The sequence below is a fragment of the Thamnophis sirtalis genome, unplaced genomic scaffold, assembly GCF_051295495.1.
Source record: "Thamnophis sirtalis isolate CommonGarterSnake01/CBP01778 unplaced genomic scaffold, rThaSir2_p1.2 scaffold_8, whole genome shotgun sequence".
In the NCBI taxonomy this organism is placed as follows: Eukaryota; Metazoa; Chordata; class Lepidosauria; order Squamata; family Natricidae; genus Thamnophis; species Thamnophis sirtalis.
In genome coordinates, this window is record NW_028261388.1 from 46,887,958 (window position 1) to 46,911,671 (window position 23,714).

Consider the following 23,714-nt stretch of genomic DNA (forward strand, 5'->3'; position numbering starts at 1 on the left):
CCTAAAACAAAAATGCCATGATATTTTTTTTCAATAAGATTTTGTGCTTAAAACAAACAAGCAAACATTGTTAAATGTTCTGTATTTTTTTTTTGCAAAAAAATTTCCGCAAAATGTACATCCTTTTTGCTGCTAAAATTCAGTGCCATTGTATGTATCAGACTATGGATGGAGGCAAGCAGTTTATGGCTGATGGGGTATTGGGTGGGTGTCCCTAAATTCAAAACAATGTCCTTATTAATTAGTAAATAAAGGTACATACCAAAGTGATGGTACAACATTAGAGAGGATTATGTTGTGGCCTGCCAGCTGCCAGCGGAGCTGGCGGTAGACTTGGACAGTGAAGAGCTTCGTGAGGAACTTGCGCCAGTCCTGTTGTCTGGGGAAGGTTCTGATGGATGTCCTGCATCAGAAGCAGCGATAGAGCCAGGGCCGACTGACATTTCCTAGCTGCCTTCGCAGTCAGAGATAAGTGGGGAAGAAGAAAAACTGAGGCTGTTACAGAAGCGCATATGTGCAGAGCTGTCAGGAGAGGAGAAAATTGAGTGCCAGGAGTCAACTCAGAAAGAAAGGCACATGTGGACACTGAGTGGCCCCTCCCTGTCTGGGGAATAAATAGAAGCTAAAGGGGAGTGGTGTCATGGGAAATAACCATTTGATTTAGGGAGATTTACTCATTGTGATTCATGTCTCAGAGACTGTTTGAGAGAGTTTGATTTACAGCTTTGTGGCTGGAAGCTCCTGGCCTGGCAATTATCAAAGACCTGATAAGGTCTGTACTTCAGTTAACCCTTGGAAGGATTATTGCCTGGACTTTTCTGTGTGGAAATGCCATGAATTCACAGTAGTTAAATAAAGAGGGTTTTTTCGGGACAAGGGGTTATGTTTCTTGGTTCTGCTAAGCTGGGTCAGAACAGGTTAGTTAAAATATATACTTTAAGCATACTGTATATATTAAAAACATACTTTTCTCCCTAAAACTATTAAATTCATACACATGTATATTATGTTACATACCCTACTCTAACACTGTATATGCAGGCATACATAACCATATTTTGTATAAATTACAATTTTCACATCCCTTTTCTTTGTATTTTTTTGTAAAAGAATGTATAACTCTTAAAATAATTTGGTGCGATATTTCCCAACAGTGATAAGATTATTTCTGCTACATTTATCATATTGCTCTCCAATAGAATTGCCTCCTGAGTTTCTAGACCCCCTTGTTGTTTGGAAGTCAGTGGGAGTAAGGAAACTGTAGATGACTTTTTCCCAAATAGATCTTTGCAATTCACTGATTGTGGCATATTCTTGGAGACAAAGTTGTAATACCTAGAATATCAGTCTGAAAAACCAAGAATGGATATGACTGAACATAAGAGCTCCTCTTGGGACTGCACTATAATGATAACTGTAGTCAAAAATTGTATTTATCAACCATTAATCATCAGGAGTAACAGTTAAAGAAAAACTGCTTCCTGTTAGAAAATGTTAGGCAGCACAGACGATTGTGACTCACAGGGGCGCTTTCAAATGCACCAGATTGCAGTTTGGAGTCAGTGTAGTCCCAGGACTGTTTCAGTGTTTAATGGAGGGACTACTTCAAGGAATCCTGCGGGTGGTGCCATACTTTGATGACGTATTCATCTCGGGGACTCCATAGAGCAGCTGATGGAATGTGTGCATGAGACTTTGAGGAGGTTCAAGGAGAAGGGACTTAAAGTGAACCCAAAGAAATGTAAAATCGTTATGAGACAGATAGAGTTCCTGGGATACCTCATAGACGGGTCTGGCATCCACCCCACTGACAGTAAAGTGAAGGCCATTAGAAATGTCCCTATCCCAAGGAACAAAAGAGAGCTCCAAGTCTTCTTAGGACTATTGAACTTTTATAGTATTTTTTACAACAGAAGACCACCATTGCTGAGCCGCTGAACAAGCTCCTGGGAAAGACGGTGCCGTGGACCTGGGGACAGAAGGAAGATGGGGCCTTCACAGCTGTAAAAGAGCTCCTATCCTCCAACAGTATGGTCATCCAGTTCAACCATACTTTGCCAGTTCGGATCACCTGTGACACCTCCCCCTTTGGAGTCAGAGCAGTCCTCAGCCATTGCCTACCGGATGGATTGGAGGCTCCCATTGCCTATTACTCTAAGATCTTGTCCCCAGCTGAACTCAACTACAGCCAGATTGACAAGAAAGCCTTGGCTGCCGTCACAGAAATCAAGAGATTCCATGAGTACATGTATGGCAGACATTTCGAACTTGTCACAGACCATAAACCACTGCTGGGGTTCCTCACTGGGAACCAACAAACCCACTGTACATGTCCCTAAGGATGACCAGATGAGCCATTTTCCTCACGGCGTATGACTACGAGCTGATCTACCGCCCAGGAAAGGACATCAGCCACACTGATGCACTCAGCCATTGCCCGTTACTGGAGCTGGTGGAAGACTCTGACCCCACTGCCATGGTATTGCTGATTGATGTTGACCCATCCAGGCCAGTCACTGCCAGGGACATTGCCGAGCATAGACAAAAGGATGAGAGGTTGCGAAAGGTTCTGAACTGGGTGTTGAAGGGGTGAAGCTGAGTGAGGAGAAGCTGAGTGAGGAGTTCCAGAGCTACCAGAGTAAGCAGGCAGAACTATCAACTATCAAGAGTTGCTTGTTGTGGGGGGAGAGAGTCATCGTACCCCAGAGATGCAGAGGCAAGCCATGGAAGCTACAAGGGTCACCCAGGGATAGTACGGATGAAGGCACTAGCCAGGAGCTACATCTGGTGGCCCAATATGAATAAGGACATCACGGAGTAGGTAGCCACTTGCAGATCCTGCCAGGAGACACAACCAGTCCCACCCTGGGCACCCATGCAAGAGTGGGAAGCAGCCAAGGAACCATGGTCATGTATCCATATCAACTTTGCAGGACCAGTGGCAGGGCAGACTTTCCTAATCATGGTGGATGCTTACTCCAAATGGCTGGAGGTCGTTATCATGCAATCAACCACGGCAGAAGCCACCATCAGAGCTCTCCGGAAAGTTTTCGTGACCCAGGGCCTACGTGACACCCTGGTCTCCGACAACCAGCCCACAACTGACCACAAGATGATGGAGGCATTCCTCACAGAGCAAGGGATCTGGCATGTTCTCATTGCCTCAATCAATCCAGCGAGCAATGGATAGGCCGAGTGAAAAGAAACCCTCACCTGAATGGGACCAGGAAGCTTGCAGGAAAAAAAATCAACCAATTCCTTTTCATGTAACACATCACCAAGCAGAGCTCTTGATGGGGAGAAGACTGAGGTCCAGATTTGACTGGTACCACCTGGACTACCTTCCAGAGAACCCCCTGGATTCTATTCGACCAAGCCTGGAGTTCAACATAAATGACCAGGTATTCGCCCACAACTACACCGGGTACCCGATTTGGCTGGTGGGATGAATCATAGCCATCACCAAGCCGAAGTCGTACAGAGTGGAGCTAGAGGATGGACGAATCTGGAGGAGATACATCAACCAGGTCCAAAACCACTGGGGGAACCAGGGTGATTGGACTGCACCCGCCAGCTCAGAACAACTCCCAGAGAACCTCAGGTCTCCACCTCACGGAGCATGCTCAACTGCCAGCTGGGAAGCAGATGGGTGGGAACCGGCCTCACCAAGCCAAGAGATTGAGGGATGACCATCCAACCCAGGCCGCAAACATTTAGCTGCATTCGAAGCCATCCCCCAAAGAAATGGCATCTCAGGAGGCAAAGGAACCAGGCCGGAGCTCGACTCATGGGCCAAGGAGCTCCAGAAGACTCCTTCCCAAGCATCTGGAGGAACAGCAGGCTCGACTGCACCAGCCAAGCTCCCAGGGACAAGTGATCTGTGCAGGTCAAGTAGAAGACAGGCGTGCCCCGCCTACCTGAAAGACTACATCACCTATGTAGGCTGGGGATTGGACATTGTTCATTCTAGGAAGGGAGGGGTGTTACGTATGAACAAGTACATTGTTAAATTTAAATGTTTTCATATGCTCACCGGGGATTGGTTGCCCAAACCCCTGGAAGTTAAACAACTGTCATTAGCCAGCTGGACTGTCAGAGCTTCTTAATTTGCATGTTTTCACATGCTCACCGGGAATTGGTTACCCAAATCCAGGGAAGTTTAAGCAACTGTCATTGGCTGGCTGGTCTGTCGGAGCTCCTTAAAAGGCGAGCTCCGGCAGCCCAGACGGCAAAGCACAGTCACTTACTCTTGAAATAAAATAGTGCTGAAACTCACTCACACCTCTCACCTGCTTTTCGCGGATCTAACACAAGTCTTGTAATTCAGTTTGAAACTGCATTTGTATTAATATGTTAGAAAATTAATTTTAGGAAGTTTCTCAATCGTTATCAAGGACCTAGCTATGTATCTCTCAAAAGATTGATGGCCTACTTTCTTCGTCATATATCAGGGGTAGCAATACAATAACAATAAAATATGTCATTGGTTTCATATCTAGTCTGAATGCTAGTTGACAAAGATGTCCAATTAAAGGTAGCATTTTTTAAAAAAAGTCTGTTTCACCAATTTTATGGTTTAAGTGAAACTTTCCTCCTTGGTGAATTAAAATCATGCTGTTTTGAAACCTATTTTGCCCTTCACCTCAAGGGCAATCCTTCAATGAAATTATAGAAGCCTTCCAAATATTAAGATGCTTCAACATTTGAGGATACTATCACACATTGTGAAATTCTTCATTTAAATTATTTGCACAATTCCTCTATAATATGATATTTAGGTAAATAGAAATCTTTTATCATACTACATACAATTAATAAAATAATCCAAGTAAAATATATTACTGAACTCTTGGCAAAAGGCTGACAACATCTTACAAGACCTATAAAATAGGTTTGGAAGGTGTCTTGCAAACCTGATCTGCAGGCTTTAAACTGAATCTTGCAAGGGAGACAAACAAGAGACCAGAAAATAGTGTTAAATTTAGAAGTAAAAATAAAATTCCAAGAGCTATTTAGAATATTGAGACACTTTTTGTCAATATTAATACAAAAGTAAGAGTTTACAGATATCCAAGCTTTTTGAAAAATCATGGAAGATGAATTCAATGCTAGAAGCCAAATTTTCTTGTTTGCAAAAATGGGGAAATTGGGTCAAAATAATTACAGATTGGTGAACTGATTTAATATTAGATAAAATATTAAACTGGGTAGCAAGTTCCGAAGATTATAAAAGTATGTGTTGTTTGGCAGAAAGCTGCATGAATTAATTTATCAAAAATAAATAATTGTCAAGCAAATGTGATACTTTTTGATAGAGTCACTAGTTAACAATGAGAATGAACGAACACTTGGTGACAACTTCAGTGAAATGTAATAGAAAAAATGTTAATGGTTCTACTAGTATTTCATTAGGGTAGATATGCAGCCAATTGAAGAGTTATACTCAACAAGTATGACATCAGTGGTTCTGCATCAAACTTGAGAGATGTGCTAGGTTGCACACCAAGGTTTTGTGATATATCCACTGCTCTTCAACATATTTTAATGGACATGGTTAAACTGACATATAATTTATAACTGACATTATAAAGGAGACAGATGGTGGTGAGTAGGAGAAGACAGCATCCCAAGTTTTGATACGGTATAATAAGTGGGAGAAATCACCCAAATAATTTCAAAATTAAGTGGTTGTCAAAATTTAAGTGATGAGAGAAACCTTATGGCAACAATATACTGAAAAACTATCCAAATGCCTTACAGATTATAATTGAAAAATGATCTAGCTGAAAAAAAAGGAAATGCAAGCATTGTTGTATTGACAGAAACATAATATCAAAATTTAAAAAAAGATAACTGTTGCTCCTTTCTAGTCCATGTTGGTCAGATAATTCCAAGCACTTTGTACCCATTTTGGAGCTTTGCATTTAAAAAGCATATTGGAAAATTTGAATATGTATCATTGAATAGAGATTTTGGGTTTGAGAGCGTCATTTTCAATGTCAGTTCATCTTGCTTAGAAGGTACTTTTCTTCTTATATTACTGTGTATTTCCTTCTTACACTATTTTATATTTATAAACAGATTGTTCTCTATGATTTTGTTCCCTTGAAAGATACCAAATCCAGAAAATAGTGTTGGAGACAGGTGCATGATTCTGCTCAGTAAAAGATTCTAAGTTTGGTATCTGTAGACTAGACTAGCATTTCAAATCTTAATTATTTATTTATTTGAATCCCAAATATAATTTATTTATTATATTTACAAACAACTCAAGGCAGTGAACCCATTCAACAAATCTTCCTCCTATTTTCCCCACAACAATCTTGTAAAGTGGGTTGGACTGAGACAGAATGACTGCCCCAAAGTAACCCTGCTGACTTTGATGGCCGAGATGGGACGTGAACTCACGGTCTCCCTCTTTCTACCCTAGTACCTTAATCAGTAGACCACACAGGGTTAGAATCCTTCATATTTTATTAAGCTAAAATAAGAATCTTGTCAACTTGATGACTGGGACCAGTAATGAACTGAAATGAAACAGTGCAATAATCTAAAGATAATTCAAACAAAATGGAAAGAATATATATTCAGCATGATTGGGTTTTTAGCTACCTAAGTGATCATATTCATAGTTATTAGTTATTAATTTTCCTGGATGGAATGGCTTAATTTCAGTAATCCGTGCTCTGAATTGAGAATAGGTTATCTTGAGAATATAACTAGTTCAAAATATGGTTTTCATCTCCTGATTAAGAGTGAGGATACTATTACTGCCTCCCTCCCCCCACCTATTTTCCAATATGTACCCTAGAAATAAATAATATGGTATATTATTGTTGTAACTATAATTAAGAACTGTCTATTTCTATTTTGACCTTGCTTATTTTGTACTCACTTTGAACTACTTGTCATATTAGAAGCCATGACAACACTGCAATTTAACTGTCATAATAGTGTCTTATGTGCCAAAATTATAATAATTCAATTTGTTGCTAAAGTTGGTGATTCAGTATAGTACATTTGATTCAATGACTTAAACCCTTATTTTATTTTATTTATTGGATTCAAGCATATTTAGATATCTTACATCAGGATTAACTTCAAGTATTAATACATAATTTTGTACTTATTTCATTTTCTTTTCAAATTTTAGAAGGTTGGAGGAAGAAAAAGTCTATAAAGAAAATAGTGGAATTATTATTAATGCTTTTTTGTTGTATTATTTACTTCACTTTCCCTCTAACAAGTCATGAGGATTGGACATAAGAGGTATAGGGGGAGCCTGTTCATAGACATTGTTTCCACCTAATTTAAATGTCAAAATCCCTATATTATCCTGCGTTATAATTATTTCAAAATGTTTCTATTTAGCTTTTCCAACCTATAAACAGCCTTTAAGCAATACATAAACAAAAACAAATTTAGCATTATCATTTTTGATAATTTTTGAACTTGACTATAAGCATATTGTCATCATCATAGTTGGCTCCATATTTTCAAATATGTTTCCTGTAGAAGCACTGAAAATGTTTGGTTCTAGGATGAATTCAATTCATACTAGATAGTGAAAATTAATCGCAATATGTATTCCATCTTTGTGTATGTTCCTTCTGGGTTGCTTTTGTCTTTATTCTGATTATTTTATTTTACTTTTTATTTCATTTATTTTATTTTTGCATCACTGACAGTTCCATTATTCACAACATTTCTAAGTATATAAATAACTGAACTATAAAGAATGAGTATCTGAAATGCTGTAAAAATAGCAGTCATTGACCACAGTGAAGATAAACAAAATACTTACACACCCTCTGAAAGTTTAACAAAATAACAGACAAATATGGTGTAGAAAAAGTATTCCTGGGGGAAAAAAATCAGCCTGCCTTGTCATGGTTTTGGTGTGTGTGAGCATTAATAATTGCTCCCAGAACATTTTTAATTGTGGAAAATGCATAATTGTGCTTTAATTGCTATTCATTTAATTCACAGTTAAAATATTGCTAATCTGAATAGTTTACACTATTATAGATAGGATTTTGTCCATCTGAAAATAATTCATTTTATTATATTATAAAAGTAATAATTCCAAAGAACAAATTGTAATCGAAACTTTTGATTATATTTCATGTATTATTAGGATGTGCATAACATTCTAAAACAGTATTTTGATAAATCTAAATAATAGACATGTCTTTATTAAACCAATCAATGTAATGTTAAATTAAGGCAAAGCAATAATATGCTTTTATAAATGTGTGTTGCAGATGCGCCAATCTTTGTGTCAAATCAAACAATTTATTATTCTTGGGAAGGAAATCCCATCAACATAAGTTGTGATGTTCTGTCCAATCCAGCAGCATCTCTGCAGTGGAGAAGAGGAAAATTGGTTTTACCTGTAGAAAATACAATTCATTTAAAGACTCATAGTAGTGAAAACAAATTGATATTAGAGGTAAGCTTCCAGTGATAACTTTGTACTTTCTTTGTTCAAGATAATTTCCCCCATCATCGTAAATATATTAATATTATTTACTAAACATTCAGGCTTATATTTTACCAATTATCATTTATTTCACATACCTTTGTATCACATCTATGGTCCCACATCTCTATTCAATTCAAACATTTCTAGTAAGGATTACAATTGTTAGTAATGAACCCCCTATTATTTGCAATGTTGCTGATCACATGAAAAGTATTATACTTAGAGATTATGTGTACAGTTATTCAGGTCTGTCAATTTTATATAAAAACTGATGCATGCTTCTCTCTCTTCCTCTCTCTCTCTCTCTCCTCTCTCCTCCCTCTTCTCTCCTCTCTTCTCTCACCTCTCTGTTTCCCCTCTTTCTCTTTCTCCCTCTCTCTCCTTTCTATAAAGATTGCTCCCACATCAGACATTGACTTTGGACATTACAACTGTACAGCCACAAATAGAATAGGGAAAAGATATCAGGAATATATCCTAGCCTTGGCTGGTAAGTAATTTATTTATATAAAAATAAATGTCTTGGATGATAAAAAAAATATTTAAAAAATAACATCTATTTTAGTTTACTGAAATAAAAGGAATGTAAAACATGATTTTAAAAGCTTCTCAACAAGGCTAAATATCAAACTAAGTGCAACTTTCCATTTTGAGAGATCATAGCTACAGTACTTAGTGTGTACTTACTGCTAAGTACTCACTTCTCTCCCCTCCTTTCTTGTCTCTGCACTCTGTTTTCTGTGTCCTTCAAATAAAGAAAATATAATCCACAATCTATAAAATCAACTTTTATATGTTTATATACCTTTGTATGCTTCAGAACATTGTAATCTGTTTTACGTTTATGGCAAAAACAAATTTAAATCCATTCATAAAACAATTAAAAAGAAATTAATAAAATATTTTAAAAAGCCTAATAATTCAGAACTATGTAGTTATAGAATTTTTAAAAAGGTAATAAAATTTAAGCCTTTCAGCTCCTTGGGGAATAAATTAACTTTAAAACTTGAAACATTTTTTTTAAAAACCTAGGTTTTTACAGAGGAAGTTTGATTCCATGTCACCATCAGACAAACCTACACCAACTATAGTTGAATCACTTATATTATCTTAGTAAGCATGGCAGTTTGTATAAAAAAAGTTTTTGCAAGTTTACCCAAGACCTACTTTTTTTTCCTAGCTGAAGTTCATGAACCCCACAAAAAGGCAGGTTCATGTGGACTACTTTGCCATAGGCATTCTTAGAGGCTACCAACCTGTGTACAAGGTTTAAACTTAATTTATTCTAGAAAGGAATATAGTTACTACATCAACTAAAATTAATAAAAGGCACTCTTGGCTATTGACTCAATCTTGATAATCAAAGAAATATTTGAGTTTATAAGCACCTCCCAACTAAGTACTATAATCCCATTCAGAAAAGATAGATCTACCATCTCTCTGGCATTATGATACCTATAATGAAACCCACCAGAGATTTAGAGAATAGTGGAACATCATTACTACAACTCTTAGTCACCTACAGGGAAATCAGTTAAATCATCCTCAAGATGTGACTGTCCAGAAGCTTCGTAAAAACTTTCCAAATATTTATATTAAACTTCCTGTTGTATTAAGATTGTTTCCCCTTTCTTGAAGAAGGGAATCACATGTCCTGTTTTCCAATTTCATGGCATCTCCCAATTTTCCATGGTTCTTTAAAAATAATTGACATTCAGCCATTTGGAATTGGTATTCAGCCATTTCAGTATTTCAATGTATATTTCCCCAGGACCTAATGTTTTGAACACAATCAAATTATCTAGAATTTTTCTTATCACATTTTTACTGATTTGCACCTTCCTCTGTTCCATTTGTTCACAATCTGATCTATCAAATCACTGCTTCTTCTGGCTGTAAAGAGAAAAGCAAAAAAGGAATTGAATTTTTCTGCTTTCTCTTGGTGCTCTGTTAGGATGTTTCCATTTGAAGTAAGCAATGATCTCACTACCTCATTTGTTTTCTTCTTGCTGCTAGTATATTTGAAGAAAATCTTGCTGGACTTTGCTTCTCTTGCTCTTCTTAGCTCATTTTCCCACCTTTGCCTTCCTGACCTAATTCCTACATTTCTGAGCTGAAGATTTGTCAACAATCTTGGTAATTAGATTATCCTTCCATTCCAATAAGCATTGTCTTTAATCTCAACTCCTTCATGAATCTATTCTGTATATCCACTCAAATTATATTTTTAGATGTCTTTTTCCTCATTTATATTGTTGCAGAATGCATTATACTTAACTTTCCTTACAAGAAGGCCAAACCAACCACGATATCTTTCTTTTAAGAATAAATTTCAAGGGCATATTCCTCACTATTTCTATAGTTTATTAAAATCAGTCTTTCAAATATCCATGTCTTTGAGTTTTTTAAGTAAATGTTTTGAAATCAACTAGAACTTCAACTATGCATTCTTATTTATTTTATTAACCTCAAACTTTTAATTGTTAGTAAAGATAAAATCCATGACAGTATACCCCTTAATGTCCACCATTTCAATCCAATTTTTTAAAATATAATTTCAATTTATTATTCTTCTATTATGAAATCACACAGGTATTTTAGGGAATCACACCTGTCACGAAGAAAGATCTAGGTGTCAGCCTCATGGAGACAGTATTCAGCTCCTCAGTTCCTGATGATGTCTTCACATAATTTAATGTAGATATTGAAAACCTGACCCTATAATAATTCCTATTAGTTCTTGTTTCAAAGAGAAAGTGCTTCAATGTGGTCATATCTGAAATATGAATGGAATTGAATGAATAGCCCCAGGGACTGAAGAAACCAATGATAAACCTTGAGAAAAAAGAGCATGTTGTGGTGGTGGGTGATTCCTTCTTGAGGGAAATCAAAATGCTTGTGAATACACTGATATGACATTGTAGAAGGTGTATTGTCTTCCAGGTTTCCCATCTACAGGATGTGACATGAGGTTTCCAAGACCAACCAAAGCCACAAACAACCATATATATATTTTTCTTTTTGATCCATGTGAGGTTGAATACCATGAAAACAGTGAAAAAGTATAAGGAAACTATGAGACATAGGGCAAAAAATGAATAAGATGTGAACAGTCCCGGGTATGAGATGGCAGAAGAAAATGAATCATCAACTGGCTATTCAGATAATGTGATCAACAAGAGACTGAATTCTACAACAGTGGTCTTAGTTTCAGAAATAATTCCTGAGAAAAGATGGTTATGTCTTACAAAGAAAAGCAGACACCTTTCCTTAATTTCTCATCAGGAAGAAATTAATCTGGAACAAAAGAGATAAATATGCAACCAAAGACATTATACAAGAACACAGAATTCAAAGGAAGAAATAGGAGGTCATGATGGTGTTTCATCATTACAGCCAAGGAAAATCATCAAAACCATAAAAAAGCGGACTTCCTGGGGGCGTGGTCTGTTGCCGAGGAGGGCTCAACCGAGCTCCTCTCAGGGATCTGGTCTGTATATCTAAATAAGATCATAGATATCACCCCTTTTTGGCTAAGGAAGGGGCAGGGAGTAGCTCTGTATGCTAGGGTCTATTCGTAATCCACAGCCTTTTCTTTTTTTTTGGCTGTGGACAGAGATTAGATCCAGCGGGAGCGGAGCTTTTATCTCCAGCCAGTTCTTCTCAGCTGCCTTTTTTGGCAGCCCCAGACAGGCTAGCCCCCCCCAGGACAAAGCAAAGTTTTTTTCAAGCTAGGTTAATACGGGCGGGTCCCACTCCTGTGAGATTTATGCTTTTATTACTATCTTAAATACCAGCACCATTCGTCTTAGAGACTTCTTTGTCTAAATGGACTTCAAAATGGCGATTTCCCCCCCGTTGGTGATTGATAGCGGATGTACTTAGCCGGTTTTACCTTTCTGCAGACCGCTCCTTAACAAAATAAACTCTTTTTCTTTGGAAACAGAGGGGAGCAAAAGCGCTGCTTATCTGTTTATTTATTATGGCACCCAGATCAAAGAAGCGTCTTGCTACAAATGTGCCTAAAGAATCTAAAGAATTTATATTGGAACCACAGCCTTTGTCTCCTATGCCCTCTACTGGAGAATTTTTAACACAGGAATATTTCTTTAAAATGTTTTATGATTTTAAAAAAGAAATTAAGGAATTTGTATTGGAACTATATGATGATTTAAAGTCTAAAATTAACCAAATGAAGGCGAATACGTTCGCAGCCGTGTCTGCCCTGTCAGATTATTCTGCTGAAATAGAGAATAAATTGGAAAGCTTGGAGAAGGCTAATTTTAATTTGACTACTAATATTCAAATATTACAACAAAAAATTAGAGACACTGAAGAACAGCTCATGATGATAAATTTTAATAGGAAGGCATTTGCAATAAGAGTTAGAGGATTCCGTGAAAAGGAGCAAGAGAATCTGAAACAGACCTTTGCTGAAGCCTTCAGCCATGCGGTGGGAAACCCGGGACTTAACTTTGATTGGCAGATTCGGAAAATCTATCGCCAGAACTCATTGGTAGCGGAACAGCGACAGCTCCCGAGGGACATAATTATATATTTCTCCACAAAAGAATCCAGAAATGCGATTGTGCAAAAGTTTCATAATAACAGTCTCCGAGTTGATGACCAGGACCTGATTGTCTTCAAAGATATTCCTTCCAGATGCTGAGAGCAAGAAGGGACTACGCCTTTTTAACTAAAGAGCTTAGGAGTCAACAGATTCGATACAGATGGGAGGCCCCTGCCGGCATTACGGTCACATTTGAGAATCAAAGATTTCGTCTTAACTCTGTTTCGGAGGCCCGAGATTTCTATCGTAGGACTTTGAAGGCGGGACTTCCTGACTCACTTGGAAGAGAGGAGAGACAAGCGGAAGGAGAAGGCAAACGGCAGGCCGCGTGGCTGCAAGATGGAGGGGGTAGCCTTTCCTCCCTCGGAGAAGCAGAAAAACGGAGATCGAGAATTTAGACATTTTAAAATATTTGCCAAAGTTGTGGACCGAATGGCGGTTTGCGACCTCTCTCCGGTAGAAAAAGCGGATTAATTCTTATTAGAAGGGAAAGTTGGGTGAAATTACTTTGAGCTAGATCTTAAACTAATGTCAGTATAAATTGGATAGTGGTAAACATCAGACAAGCAAGGGATGAGGGTAAAATATATGCGGAATGATTTACGTTGTTTAAAGCTTATTAGAAGAGGAAAAGCCGGTTGGGATTATCTTAAGATAGATGTAAAATGAATGCGGAATGAATTATGTTGTTTAAATTTTGTTAGAAGGGACTACTTTAAAACAGAAGGTTAACTGACTTTTGTTGAAAGTATTATTTGAATATGTGGAATGATCCACGCTATTTAATTCTTATTAGAAGGGAAAAATTACTTTGAGCTAGATCTTAAACAAATGTCTGCATAAATTTGATAGTGGTAAATACCAGACAAGCAAGGGATGAGGGTAAAATGCATGTGGAATGATTTACGTTATTTAAATCCTATTAGAAGAGAAAGTCGGTTGGGATTATCTTAAGATAGAAACTGATTTTTGTGTAAAGTAATACTTGATCTACGCTGCTTAAACTTTACTAAGAAGGGGAAGCTTGGTTAGATTATTTTGAATTATTGTTTGAAAAGGAGGTTAAGAAAGATTATTTACGCTGTTTAAATTTTATTAGAAGGGAAAGTTTGATTATTCTTCTGTAAAGTAATATTTGAATATGTGGCATGAACCACGTTGCTTAAATTTTAGCGGAAGGGATCAATTTTGGTTAGACTGTATATTGATGCCTACACAAATTTGTATAAATGTTTACCTGAATATAAGGTTTAGGAAGAGGAACGGGAGAGCCTACAGAAGGTTGGGGTAAATAACAAAGAAGTAAGAGACAAGAATAAAATATAGATAGAATGACTTATACTATTTAAGCATAGATAAAGATGGGTGGCTGAGATCAACACAAAGAGTGGTTTCTTTTTTTTCTTCTTTTTTTTCTTTTCTTTTTTTCTTTTCTTTCTTTGTTTTCTTGTTTTTCTTTCTTTTGACATATTACTTTTATTTTTAATCCATATGTATACAAGATATTTTAGACAGAAGGTAGTGCCAGGTGTGGGCCCTGGGAAGTCGGGAGGATTAGGGATGGGGATTTGTGGGGGGGGGGTGGGGGGGCGTTAAAATAGTCTCAATAAGAACAAGAATGTATTTATATACGGTGGTTTTTTTTCTTTTTTCTTTTTTCTTTTTTTTCTTTCTTTATATATATTTTTTCTTTTTTTTTTTCTTCCTTGGTTTATTTTACTTTTATCAGATTAAACAACACTCGAATAAAGGCATACACCAAGGAGGGAGATAGAGGGAAAGAAGAGGGAGGAGTAAGGAAGGAGTAAGGGGAATGTAAGGAGGGCGTGTGGGGAGTAAGGGGAGAAGGAAGGTTTGAGGGGAAAGGGAAGTAGGAGGGGAGTGTTAGAGGGAGAAAGGAAAGTTGGAGGAGGTAGATGGGGTGTATGGAGGATGGAAGTGTTAGGTGGGGTTGTGAATGATGAGTTGTGTTCCTTTTTATTTTGTTTGTTTTATTTCTTTTTTTTCTTTTTTTTTATAGTAAATACCCTGTATATAAGTGATTGCAAATGGAATGTGAAAATGAATAAAATATATTTTTTTTAAAAAAAACACCATAAAAAAGCGAAAGTTAGAATATTTTTTACATGTGATGTGACACCCAGAAAAATACAGCATACTTCACTTAATCCTCCAAGGAAAGATTGAAGGCAAATGAGATCCAGGCAGAAGAAGAACATCATGGCTTCAAAATCTAAGGGACTGGTTTGGGTAAAACTCAACAGCACTTTTTGTGCAGCTGTTGATAAAAAAATATGATTGACAACATGATCACCAACATCTGATGATGGATATAGCCGAACAAGAAGAAGATAGTGTTACAGGATACTACAACAAGAGGACCAAGATGATATTCAGAATATCAAATGTTTTTACAAAAATGCACAGAATATGGAAAATAAACAAAATAGTAATGAATTATCCTAATTCAGAAAGACAAATTTGATGTGGAAGCATCATTGAAACCTTATGGGATGATAATTAGCACATTACTGGAATACCAGAGCACAGTACTAGTTTACTGAAAAGGAACTGACCCAACAAACATGCTCAGAATATCTAAATTACAAACACATTCACCTACCCATCAACATATTTGCTCAGAAATTTCAGAATCGATGGGCTGAAAATCTGCTTAAAGTTGTAAAAGGATTCAGAGAAACAAAAGTGAATTTATTGTAAGAGTTCATCACAGAGAATCTGGACAGTCCAGAAATATGAATAAAGCCTCTCTGCTGCAGGTTGCCAGTTTTCAAAGAGGTATATAATAGTTACACTGGAGAACATTTATTATTTTGACATCTGTTAAGAGTCAGAGATCCAACAAGTTCTTCTTCTTCTTCTTACTGACAAATTTATTTTTGAGAAGATAAAAGAAAGAACAGGCGATCTGCTACCAGGGACCTAAAACTCACCAACCTGATTCAATCAACCTGGTTCAAACATGAACAAAGTGATCATATAATCTATTAATCTGTGGCCTGTCTATTATTCATGTCAAAAATACCAACAAAGCTAACTGAAGGTGCTTTTGGATTGAAAGGATTTCCTGTTGACAATACTGTTGCCCGGGGGTGCTTGATTGGGAAAACTAATGCAATCTTTGGGTACACTGTTTTCATATTCCCCTCATTCTGTAGTATCAGAAACTAAGAAGTTTCAGGGCTTTATGCTACACTTCAGAGGGATTATTTAATGAAATCCCAGAAAAGTTGATTCAGTTTAATAGTTTAAATCCTAATGTAGAAAAGTGTCCAGGAAGAATGAGAAATCCTATAAAACAGGATAGTTAAATTACAATTACATCACATGGGAAGACTAAAACCCAAAGGAATAAAAAAGATAGCATGGTATATGCAGAACACATTAAACTGCTGAAGAGGAACGGGATATGAACAAGAAACAGAAGAGGAACATAACCAAAGAAGAATTCAAAACAGATTCCAAAAATTGTATAAACTCTGTCAGAAAGGCTAAAGTTTAGTATAAGGTGAAGCTTGTGACAGATAAACAGCAAAAAATAAAGGGTTCTGTTGGGTAAGTTAGAAAGGAAAGGAAAATAAAGAGAGTATAGATCTATTGCAGGGGAAAAGTGTTAAATTGGTGATAGGTGATGGGAAGGAAGATTTTTCTTAATTTTCTTATAGACAAAGATAAGGTAGTTAAGAAATAATAAATTTAAATAATTCAACACTCAAAGGCCATGTATATTACATTTTAGGATGAAAGGGCATGATATTCAAGGGGGTTAAATAATTGGACTAATTTAAAGGAATTCAGGGCCCCAGGAAGTAGTAGAAATAATCACAGAACCATCTTTGGAAATTCATGAAGGATTTATGAGATTTCAAAAACAGGAAGAGAACAGATATCTTCCCATCTTCAAAAAAAGGAAATGGGGGAAGAGCCAGGAAGCTACATATTTTTCAGCCTAACATCTATATTGCCTAATGTCATCAAACTGGCAGTGAAAAAAATGTTTGTGAGAACTTGTATAGGCATAGGTAAAGGTAAAGAAGAGTAAATGTGCTAGTCATTCCCAACTCTAGGAGGCAGTGCTTATCTCTGTTTCAAACCCAAAGAGCTAGCCTTGTCCGAAAACATCTTTATGGCCATGTGGCCAGCATGATTAAATGCCAAAGGCACACAGAATGCTGTTGTCTTCCCATCAAAGGTGGTTTCTATTTTTCTACTTGTATTTTTACATGCTTTCGAACTGCTAGGTTGGCAGAAGCTGGGACAAGTAACAGGAGCTCACTCCATTACGCAGCGCTAGGCATTTGAACCACTGAACTGCCAATCTTTTTGATTGACTAGTTCAGTGTTTTAGCCACTGAGCCACCATGTCCCACTGTGTATTGACATACTGTGACTAAAATAAAGGCCTCACACATTTGTAATAAATTGATAATGCCAGGCTAAACCTATTTTCTTCTTTGACACATTAGGAAAAAACAGACTGGAAGAATATTATAGATGTGGTATATACCTGGACCTCAGCAAAGTCCCTGAAAAGTACAACACAATATTTTTCTTCATAAAATAGTAAAGCAGACCTAGATGATAACACCATAAGATGGATTTGTTAAATGATCTCACCCAAAGCATGCTAGTTAAGATTCCACTTCATCTCAGAGAAAAGTACTAAATCTGTAGGTCTCTGCCATAAGCTCTATGCAACAGTTCCTCTTTTTTGTTTAATCAATGACTTGGATAGGCAATTGAGGGAACCCTTATAAAGCTTGCATGTGACATAAATTTGGATGGGTGACTAATATTTTAAATAAATGAAGTTGAATTTAAGAGAAAAATAAAAGTTACGTGGTATATCTCTATCAAGATAGTAACAATATATGCCAGGGATGTCAAACTCGTATCATCATGGCAGTGTCATATGGTGTATCAGGTCCTTTTTCCTCTTTGCTAAACTGGGCAGAGACAGGGCCAGGAAATGATGCATCTGGTCTGCAGGCCACGAGTTTGACCCCCCCCCCTCCAATATATGGCAAAGACATAGAATATGAGATAATGTGCTTGATATTAGTACATGTAAAAGGGAACTATATGTCCCTGTGGGCCACAAATTAAAGATGAACCTGCAATGTGTTGTAACTGCTAAAAGACAAATGCTAACTTGAAATGCCTTAGCGTCTTATAGATCATGGCAAGATCATGGCAAGTAATTGGTGTATTGTACTTTGCCATAGACAGATTTATTTTGATTAGTCTGCCATAATATAGTTAGCACAGCTATGTAAATTGGAGCAAGTTAAGAAAAGGATTATTAAAATGATGATGTCTACGAGGAAATGCCACAATATCTAGGCATAGGTAATATATAATTGCTTCTTCAAATACCAAAGAATTGTCATACAGACAATAGAATGGACATATATTTTACTGCATTATGGATCAAGACCAGAACCAATGGGTTGAAATGACATGTTAGATGTGAAGAAGACTATAAGTTGTCAACAGTCGAACAATGAAGCAGTGAGTGGTTCTTTCAGAGTCTTCAAGAGGTTTATTGGTTATCTTGCCGACATGGCTTAAATGAGTTCTCACACTGATTGAGAATAGTCCTTTATTTTTAATAGTTGTATTGTTTGAAGACTCTACTGTTTTAATAACAGTTCAATAAAATAAAAATAAGTATCATTATTTTAATAATAATAATTTGCACACTCTTTTATTTGGTATTGGTAGTATACTTGACCTCCTCCTACTGTAGAGATTCACTGATTATACTTCAGAATTAGTAATCACTTAAGAGCTGACTTAACTTCTAATCTTCTAATATTAGAAATTCTTGTAAGTAGTGAATATCTTCTAAGGTTTCTTGGATGTTGACATCTATTGTACATTATTTCTGTATATTCCACCCTCTTTCTTTGATCTCTTTCAATAAATTACCATCTGTCCAATGGAGTTCTTTAGCATATTAATTCAAGTTTAGTATCTCCTTTTGAGTTCAGAGATGTTTTGGAAGATTGCCATTGTTTTCTCATGTCAGTTTCATCTTCCAAAATTTCCAAAAATCCTAAAACATTCTATAACAATAAAAATGAGCTTAGTATACTTTGATTTTCAAAGTATACTAAAAATACCAAATTAAATACAGTTTAGCATTTAACTGTATTTTTTTCCTGTAAATCTTTTATAGTTTACAATTCTATGATTTAAATCTTATTTACTTGACTTTCTTAAATACAATTTAAAGGACCAAAATGAATGCATTTGTGCAACATTTATTTAGGAAAAGTTAAATAAAATGTTAAAAAAATATCCTTAAGTTTAGAAGAGTTTGCATTAATAAAAAGTAATTGTATGCATTTTATTTATTTATTTATTGGTAACATAAAGTTGAACCTAAATATGTAAATCTTAGCATACAGTTTTTCATTAAACTTCTATCCAAAGGATTTTAATCTCAAAAAAGCTAACTTTCCTGTAGACCCCATTTTCAACTTTCAATGTACTGATCAGTTTTGCTTATTTAATACTCTTAATGTTATCACCATGTAATAAAATAACTTACTGTTTATTGTTTCATATATTGCATAATTTTACCATATTATTATATGTTCTTTATTTCCCCCCCAGATGTACCATCCAGTCCACATGGAGTTAAAATTGTAGATGTATCACAGACTTTTGCTAAAGTATCTTTTAATAAACCAGATTCTCATGGAGGTGTCCCGATTCATCATTACCAAGTGGATGTAAAAGAAGTCACTTCAGAAACATGGAAAGTTGTTCTTTCACATGCAGTTCAGAGTAAGTGTGCAATAAGAAAAAAAAAGGATGAGTCTTAAAATAATTAGTCAGTCTCAATACATTTATATATTTTAGGAACATTTTTTTTTCTGGAGTGTCATTTTCAAACTATTTTCAACAGGAGGAATTCTAACAGACTATAATTCTATTGTGCCTAGGACAATGATATTTTCCAGTTTTCTTTTTAAGGTCAAAAACAAAGTATCCTCTCAGATCATAGATGTCACTTTTCTAGTGTTTTTAATGAAAATATATTTTAAATTGACAAACATTTCCATGCTATATGTGAACATTCTTCATAGTTACATGTGCTTTCATATTACTTTGAAAGAAAATGTTATTTAAGTAGTATAGTATTGAATTTAACTATGGTTTATTTGCGGATAATATTTTTAAATTCTATCTTCACATATACTATTTCATTCAACTCCTAGAAATAATTAGCTAGACTCTGTTCCAAGAAATGTTACTGCATATGCGCAAAATGACTTCGCAAAACAAAAAGGTGAATATATATTCCATCTCATGTAATGCAGAATTTAAAAATGTATATTGGAATATTGACTGGGCTTTCTTTTTTTGTACTTATTTGCAGTGGTACTAAATCGATGACAAGTGTATTTTTGTCCTGTGTAAACAAATAGAATAATATTAACAAGGGAAGCTGACAAAGTACCCAATTTATGATGTAGATAAAAAGTCTCCCAATCCTATTCCAATATTTTAACCAATGCAGGCCACCATTTAGAATACATCATTTAAAATATTGATTTTGCAGTGTTATATTACTCATAAGGATTTAGCACAAGTAGAGAAAGCTCCCATTCTCAAAACATATCCTCAGACCTATGAAAACCAATTAGGATCTTCATTCATTGATTAAATGATCTTATATATCATCACATTTACTGACTCCCTGAAGCCTATATCAATAGGTTAGCCATAAACAACTACATACATATACACACACACAAACATAACACAAAATCAATGATAAGTAGGGTATAGGAATAAAGACCAACCATGCTTAACCAGCTACCAAATAAACAACAGTCCCTTGAAGGTCTCTCAAAATAGTTCAATGTTAATGGCATTCTAGAAGATGCCAGTTTAATTTCTGAGACTACAATATTTAAAAAAATTGTCTAAAACTTTATGCTTCTTACTTCACACAATGTCTGGATGTGAAAAAGAGGATAAAGTTAACAGACTTTTGCCCTGAAAGAACGGTATTATATACCATAACTAGCATATCAATTACATATGGAAATATGCAGTGTTAAAAAAATGAGGTTGAGAAAGTTGATTCAAGAAATATTGGGAATTTCTAAGATTTTAAGATTTTATTTATGTAAAATGGACAAATTAATATAAATTGATAATATAAATATATTGTACCCTTTTTCATATTTCATCCATTGCAGCAGTATTTGAATATTGAAATTTGGTGCCAGAGCTTGCAGAGATAAAATGATTTTTATGAGTCTATGTGTTAAATCAAATTGAGTGATTTATTACAATAAGAGTGTAATAAATGAGACTGGGATCATCAATGTCTAGATTAATAGCAGAGACATGTTACAGTTTCTAAAAGCTATATAACTCCCACACATGCAATCAAAAGTATGGATGTGGTATGTAAACAGTACCTTTGTCATAGCAAAGTAATAACTCAAGAAGATCAATGAAACAATATATTTGAAGGTGTAAAATGACAAGAAGAAAACAACAGCACACTCCCCATTTCTGGATATCCTCAACAGCAGAGGAAACAATGGCAACTACAAACCCAAGACTATTGGAAAGCAATCCGTGCTAACCAAGTGCTCCACTTCCAAACTAATTATTTATTCTTCCAGAAGAGGTGCTATGTAAGAATGCTATTCAGATGAGCACAAGCAAATTGGAACAACAGCAAGAGGAAATATGTCACTTATACAGCATCTTACAACATAATGTTGTAAAGTTGTACTTTATCAAAAAAAATGCTTGACTACACAACCCACTACAGTGCAACCAATGCAATCTGTAAAAAAGGATATACTCCTATACATCAAAAATATCTTAGAAATGATTGATTGCTATAATCATGTAGGATCACACTGTAGCATACAAACCAATGAAACATTTTAAACAAAATAAAAAAGACCAAGTGGGTGGGAGGACCAGGAATCATCTGTAGCTTGCAATGCAAGGATTGCAACAGGACTATGTAGGACTGCTAGACAGAAGACTTATCATAGCACATCCAGGAACACCACTTAGAAGAATGACAAAAATTCCTTAATCTCACAATACTTGAACAGACTCAAATACAGTTTCAGGTGGAAAACTATCAGCATTTTAGACCAAGCCAAAATCAAAAATTCTAGGAAATTCCTGGAAATCTGGCATTCAGACAAATTCTTTAGATTTTCAATTTATGACTGGGAAATGCTGAAATTCTTCCTCTTAGTCTTCAGATATTCAGTTACTTTTCAACACTTTTCCTAACCTTACATGACAGTGTACCATTCACTATAAGATTAAAGAGATTATAGTTGACTGGTTGATTATTTTTTTGACAGATAATACTGTTAGACTCCTGATGGACACCTTTTCAGGCTTGTTAGAAGACGAGCAGATTCCCTAGAAGTTCAGAGCTACAACAGCCCTGATGCAGCAGCAACAGCTCCCTTAGCATTGGGATGGCCTGCTGGATAATGTTAAAGTTATAATTAAGAACTATTCCTCTACATTTTACTGAAAAATAAGCAGTCTTTGTTTAGAAACCAATTTTTGGGTAATCAATTAAATACACATGTTGAATATCTTTTATTCAGTAATAACTAAAAGCATTTTTACTAATATTGTAAATGAATAATTTTTCTTTGCTTGTTGAAATTCAGTAGTAGTTTCAGAAGTTATTATTCATTGCTTATTATTAGATCTTCAATAAGGAAGGACAGAGGCTCGAAGGTAACAGTAACCGTTTTAATAACAAGAACGTTGTAACAGTAACAAATGCAGTAGACCGGATAGGCTTGTAGCTGTGCACGGTAGATCGGTTAGTAAGTAAAGTAGACCGGATAGCTTCCGCAGTTATGTGGTAGATCGGATAGCCGTTGGAGTTGTGCTGCCTTTTATACCCGGCTGACTCGCGCTTGACAGCTCGGCAACTGACAGGCGCGTCTGATTGGCTAAGACGCACCTGGCTGCTGCCGAGCTGTCATTCGTAAGTGCGAGGACTATGTAACACTTATTATTATATATTTTTATCTCTGGAAGAACATTGATAACCTTTTGACCACCAGGTAAAAATTGTGGACAGTTATCCCCCCGTCTCTTTTAATATGATGATTTCCAGAAAAATAGCTCTTAGACATATATAATTTTTGTGAGAAATATCTGTAAAAATGGTATGCTTTTTGAGTCATTCCTGTTTACAAATCTGCATTTTTTAAATAAATATCTGCTTTTGTACTCTCACTACCAGAGGACTTGTTTCTTCCTTTTCCCTTAGTAGTTATTTATTTGTTATTTTGACAGAAATAGAATATAAATTATACATGACTTTGCATAAGACACATGAAATATTTTAGTAGAATATATGTGCAGCTGCAAGCACATTACAAAACATAAATATCTGTTGTTCTTATTCCAGTCAGGTGCCAATAGAATCAAAGAAAAATGTAGTATGTCCTAGGTTGATAGTAGTAGATGTAAACAGTGGCAGAGTTAATTTATGCTATATTTCCAGTCAAACTTTCCAATGTTATGTTCTCTCAGGTCCCACAATTTTTACTTTTTAAAAAAAAGATTTCTTGGACAGAGAAATGGAAAGAAAAATTGATCTAAGTTTAG

The 23,714-nt window shown here is 35.8% G+C and overlaps 1 protein-coding gene across 2 annotated transcripts in view; it reads left to right on the forward strand.

Moving 5' to 3' along the window:
• NCAM2 (neural cell adhesion molecule 2) overlaps nt 1–23,714 on the forward strand; it is a 169,872-nt gene that overhangs the window by 97,065 nt on the left and 49,093 nt on the right. For both annotated transcript variants that reach the window (XM_087721558.1, XM_087721557.1), the window contains exons 10-12: nt 8,265–8,452; nt 8,879–8,975; nt 19,698–19,871. In XM_087721558.1, coding sequence (XP_087577684.1) covers nt 8,265–8,452; nt 8,879–8,975; nt 19,698–19,871 — 459 coding nt within the window. The remainder of the gene's footprint in view (nt 1–8,264; nt 8,453–8,878; nt 8,976–19,697; nt 19,872–23,714) is intronic.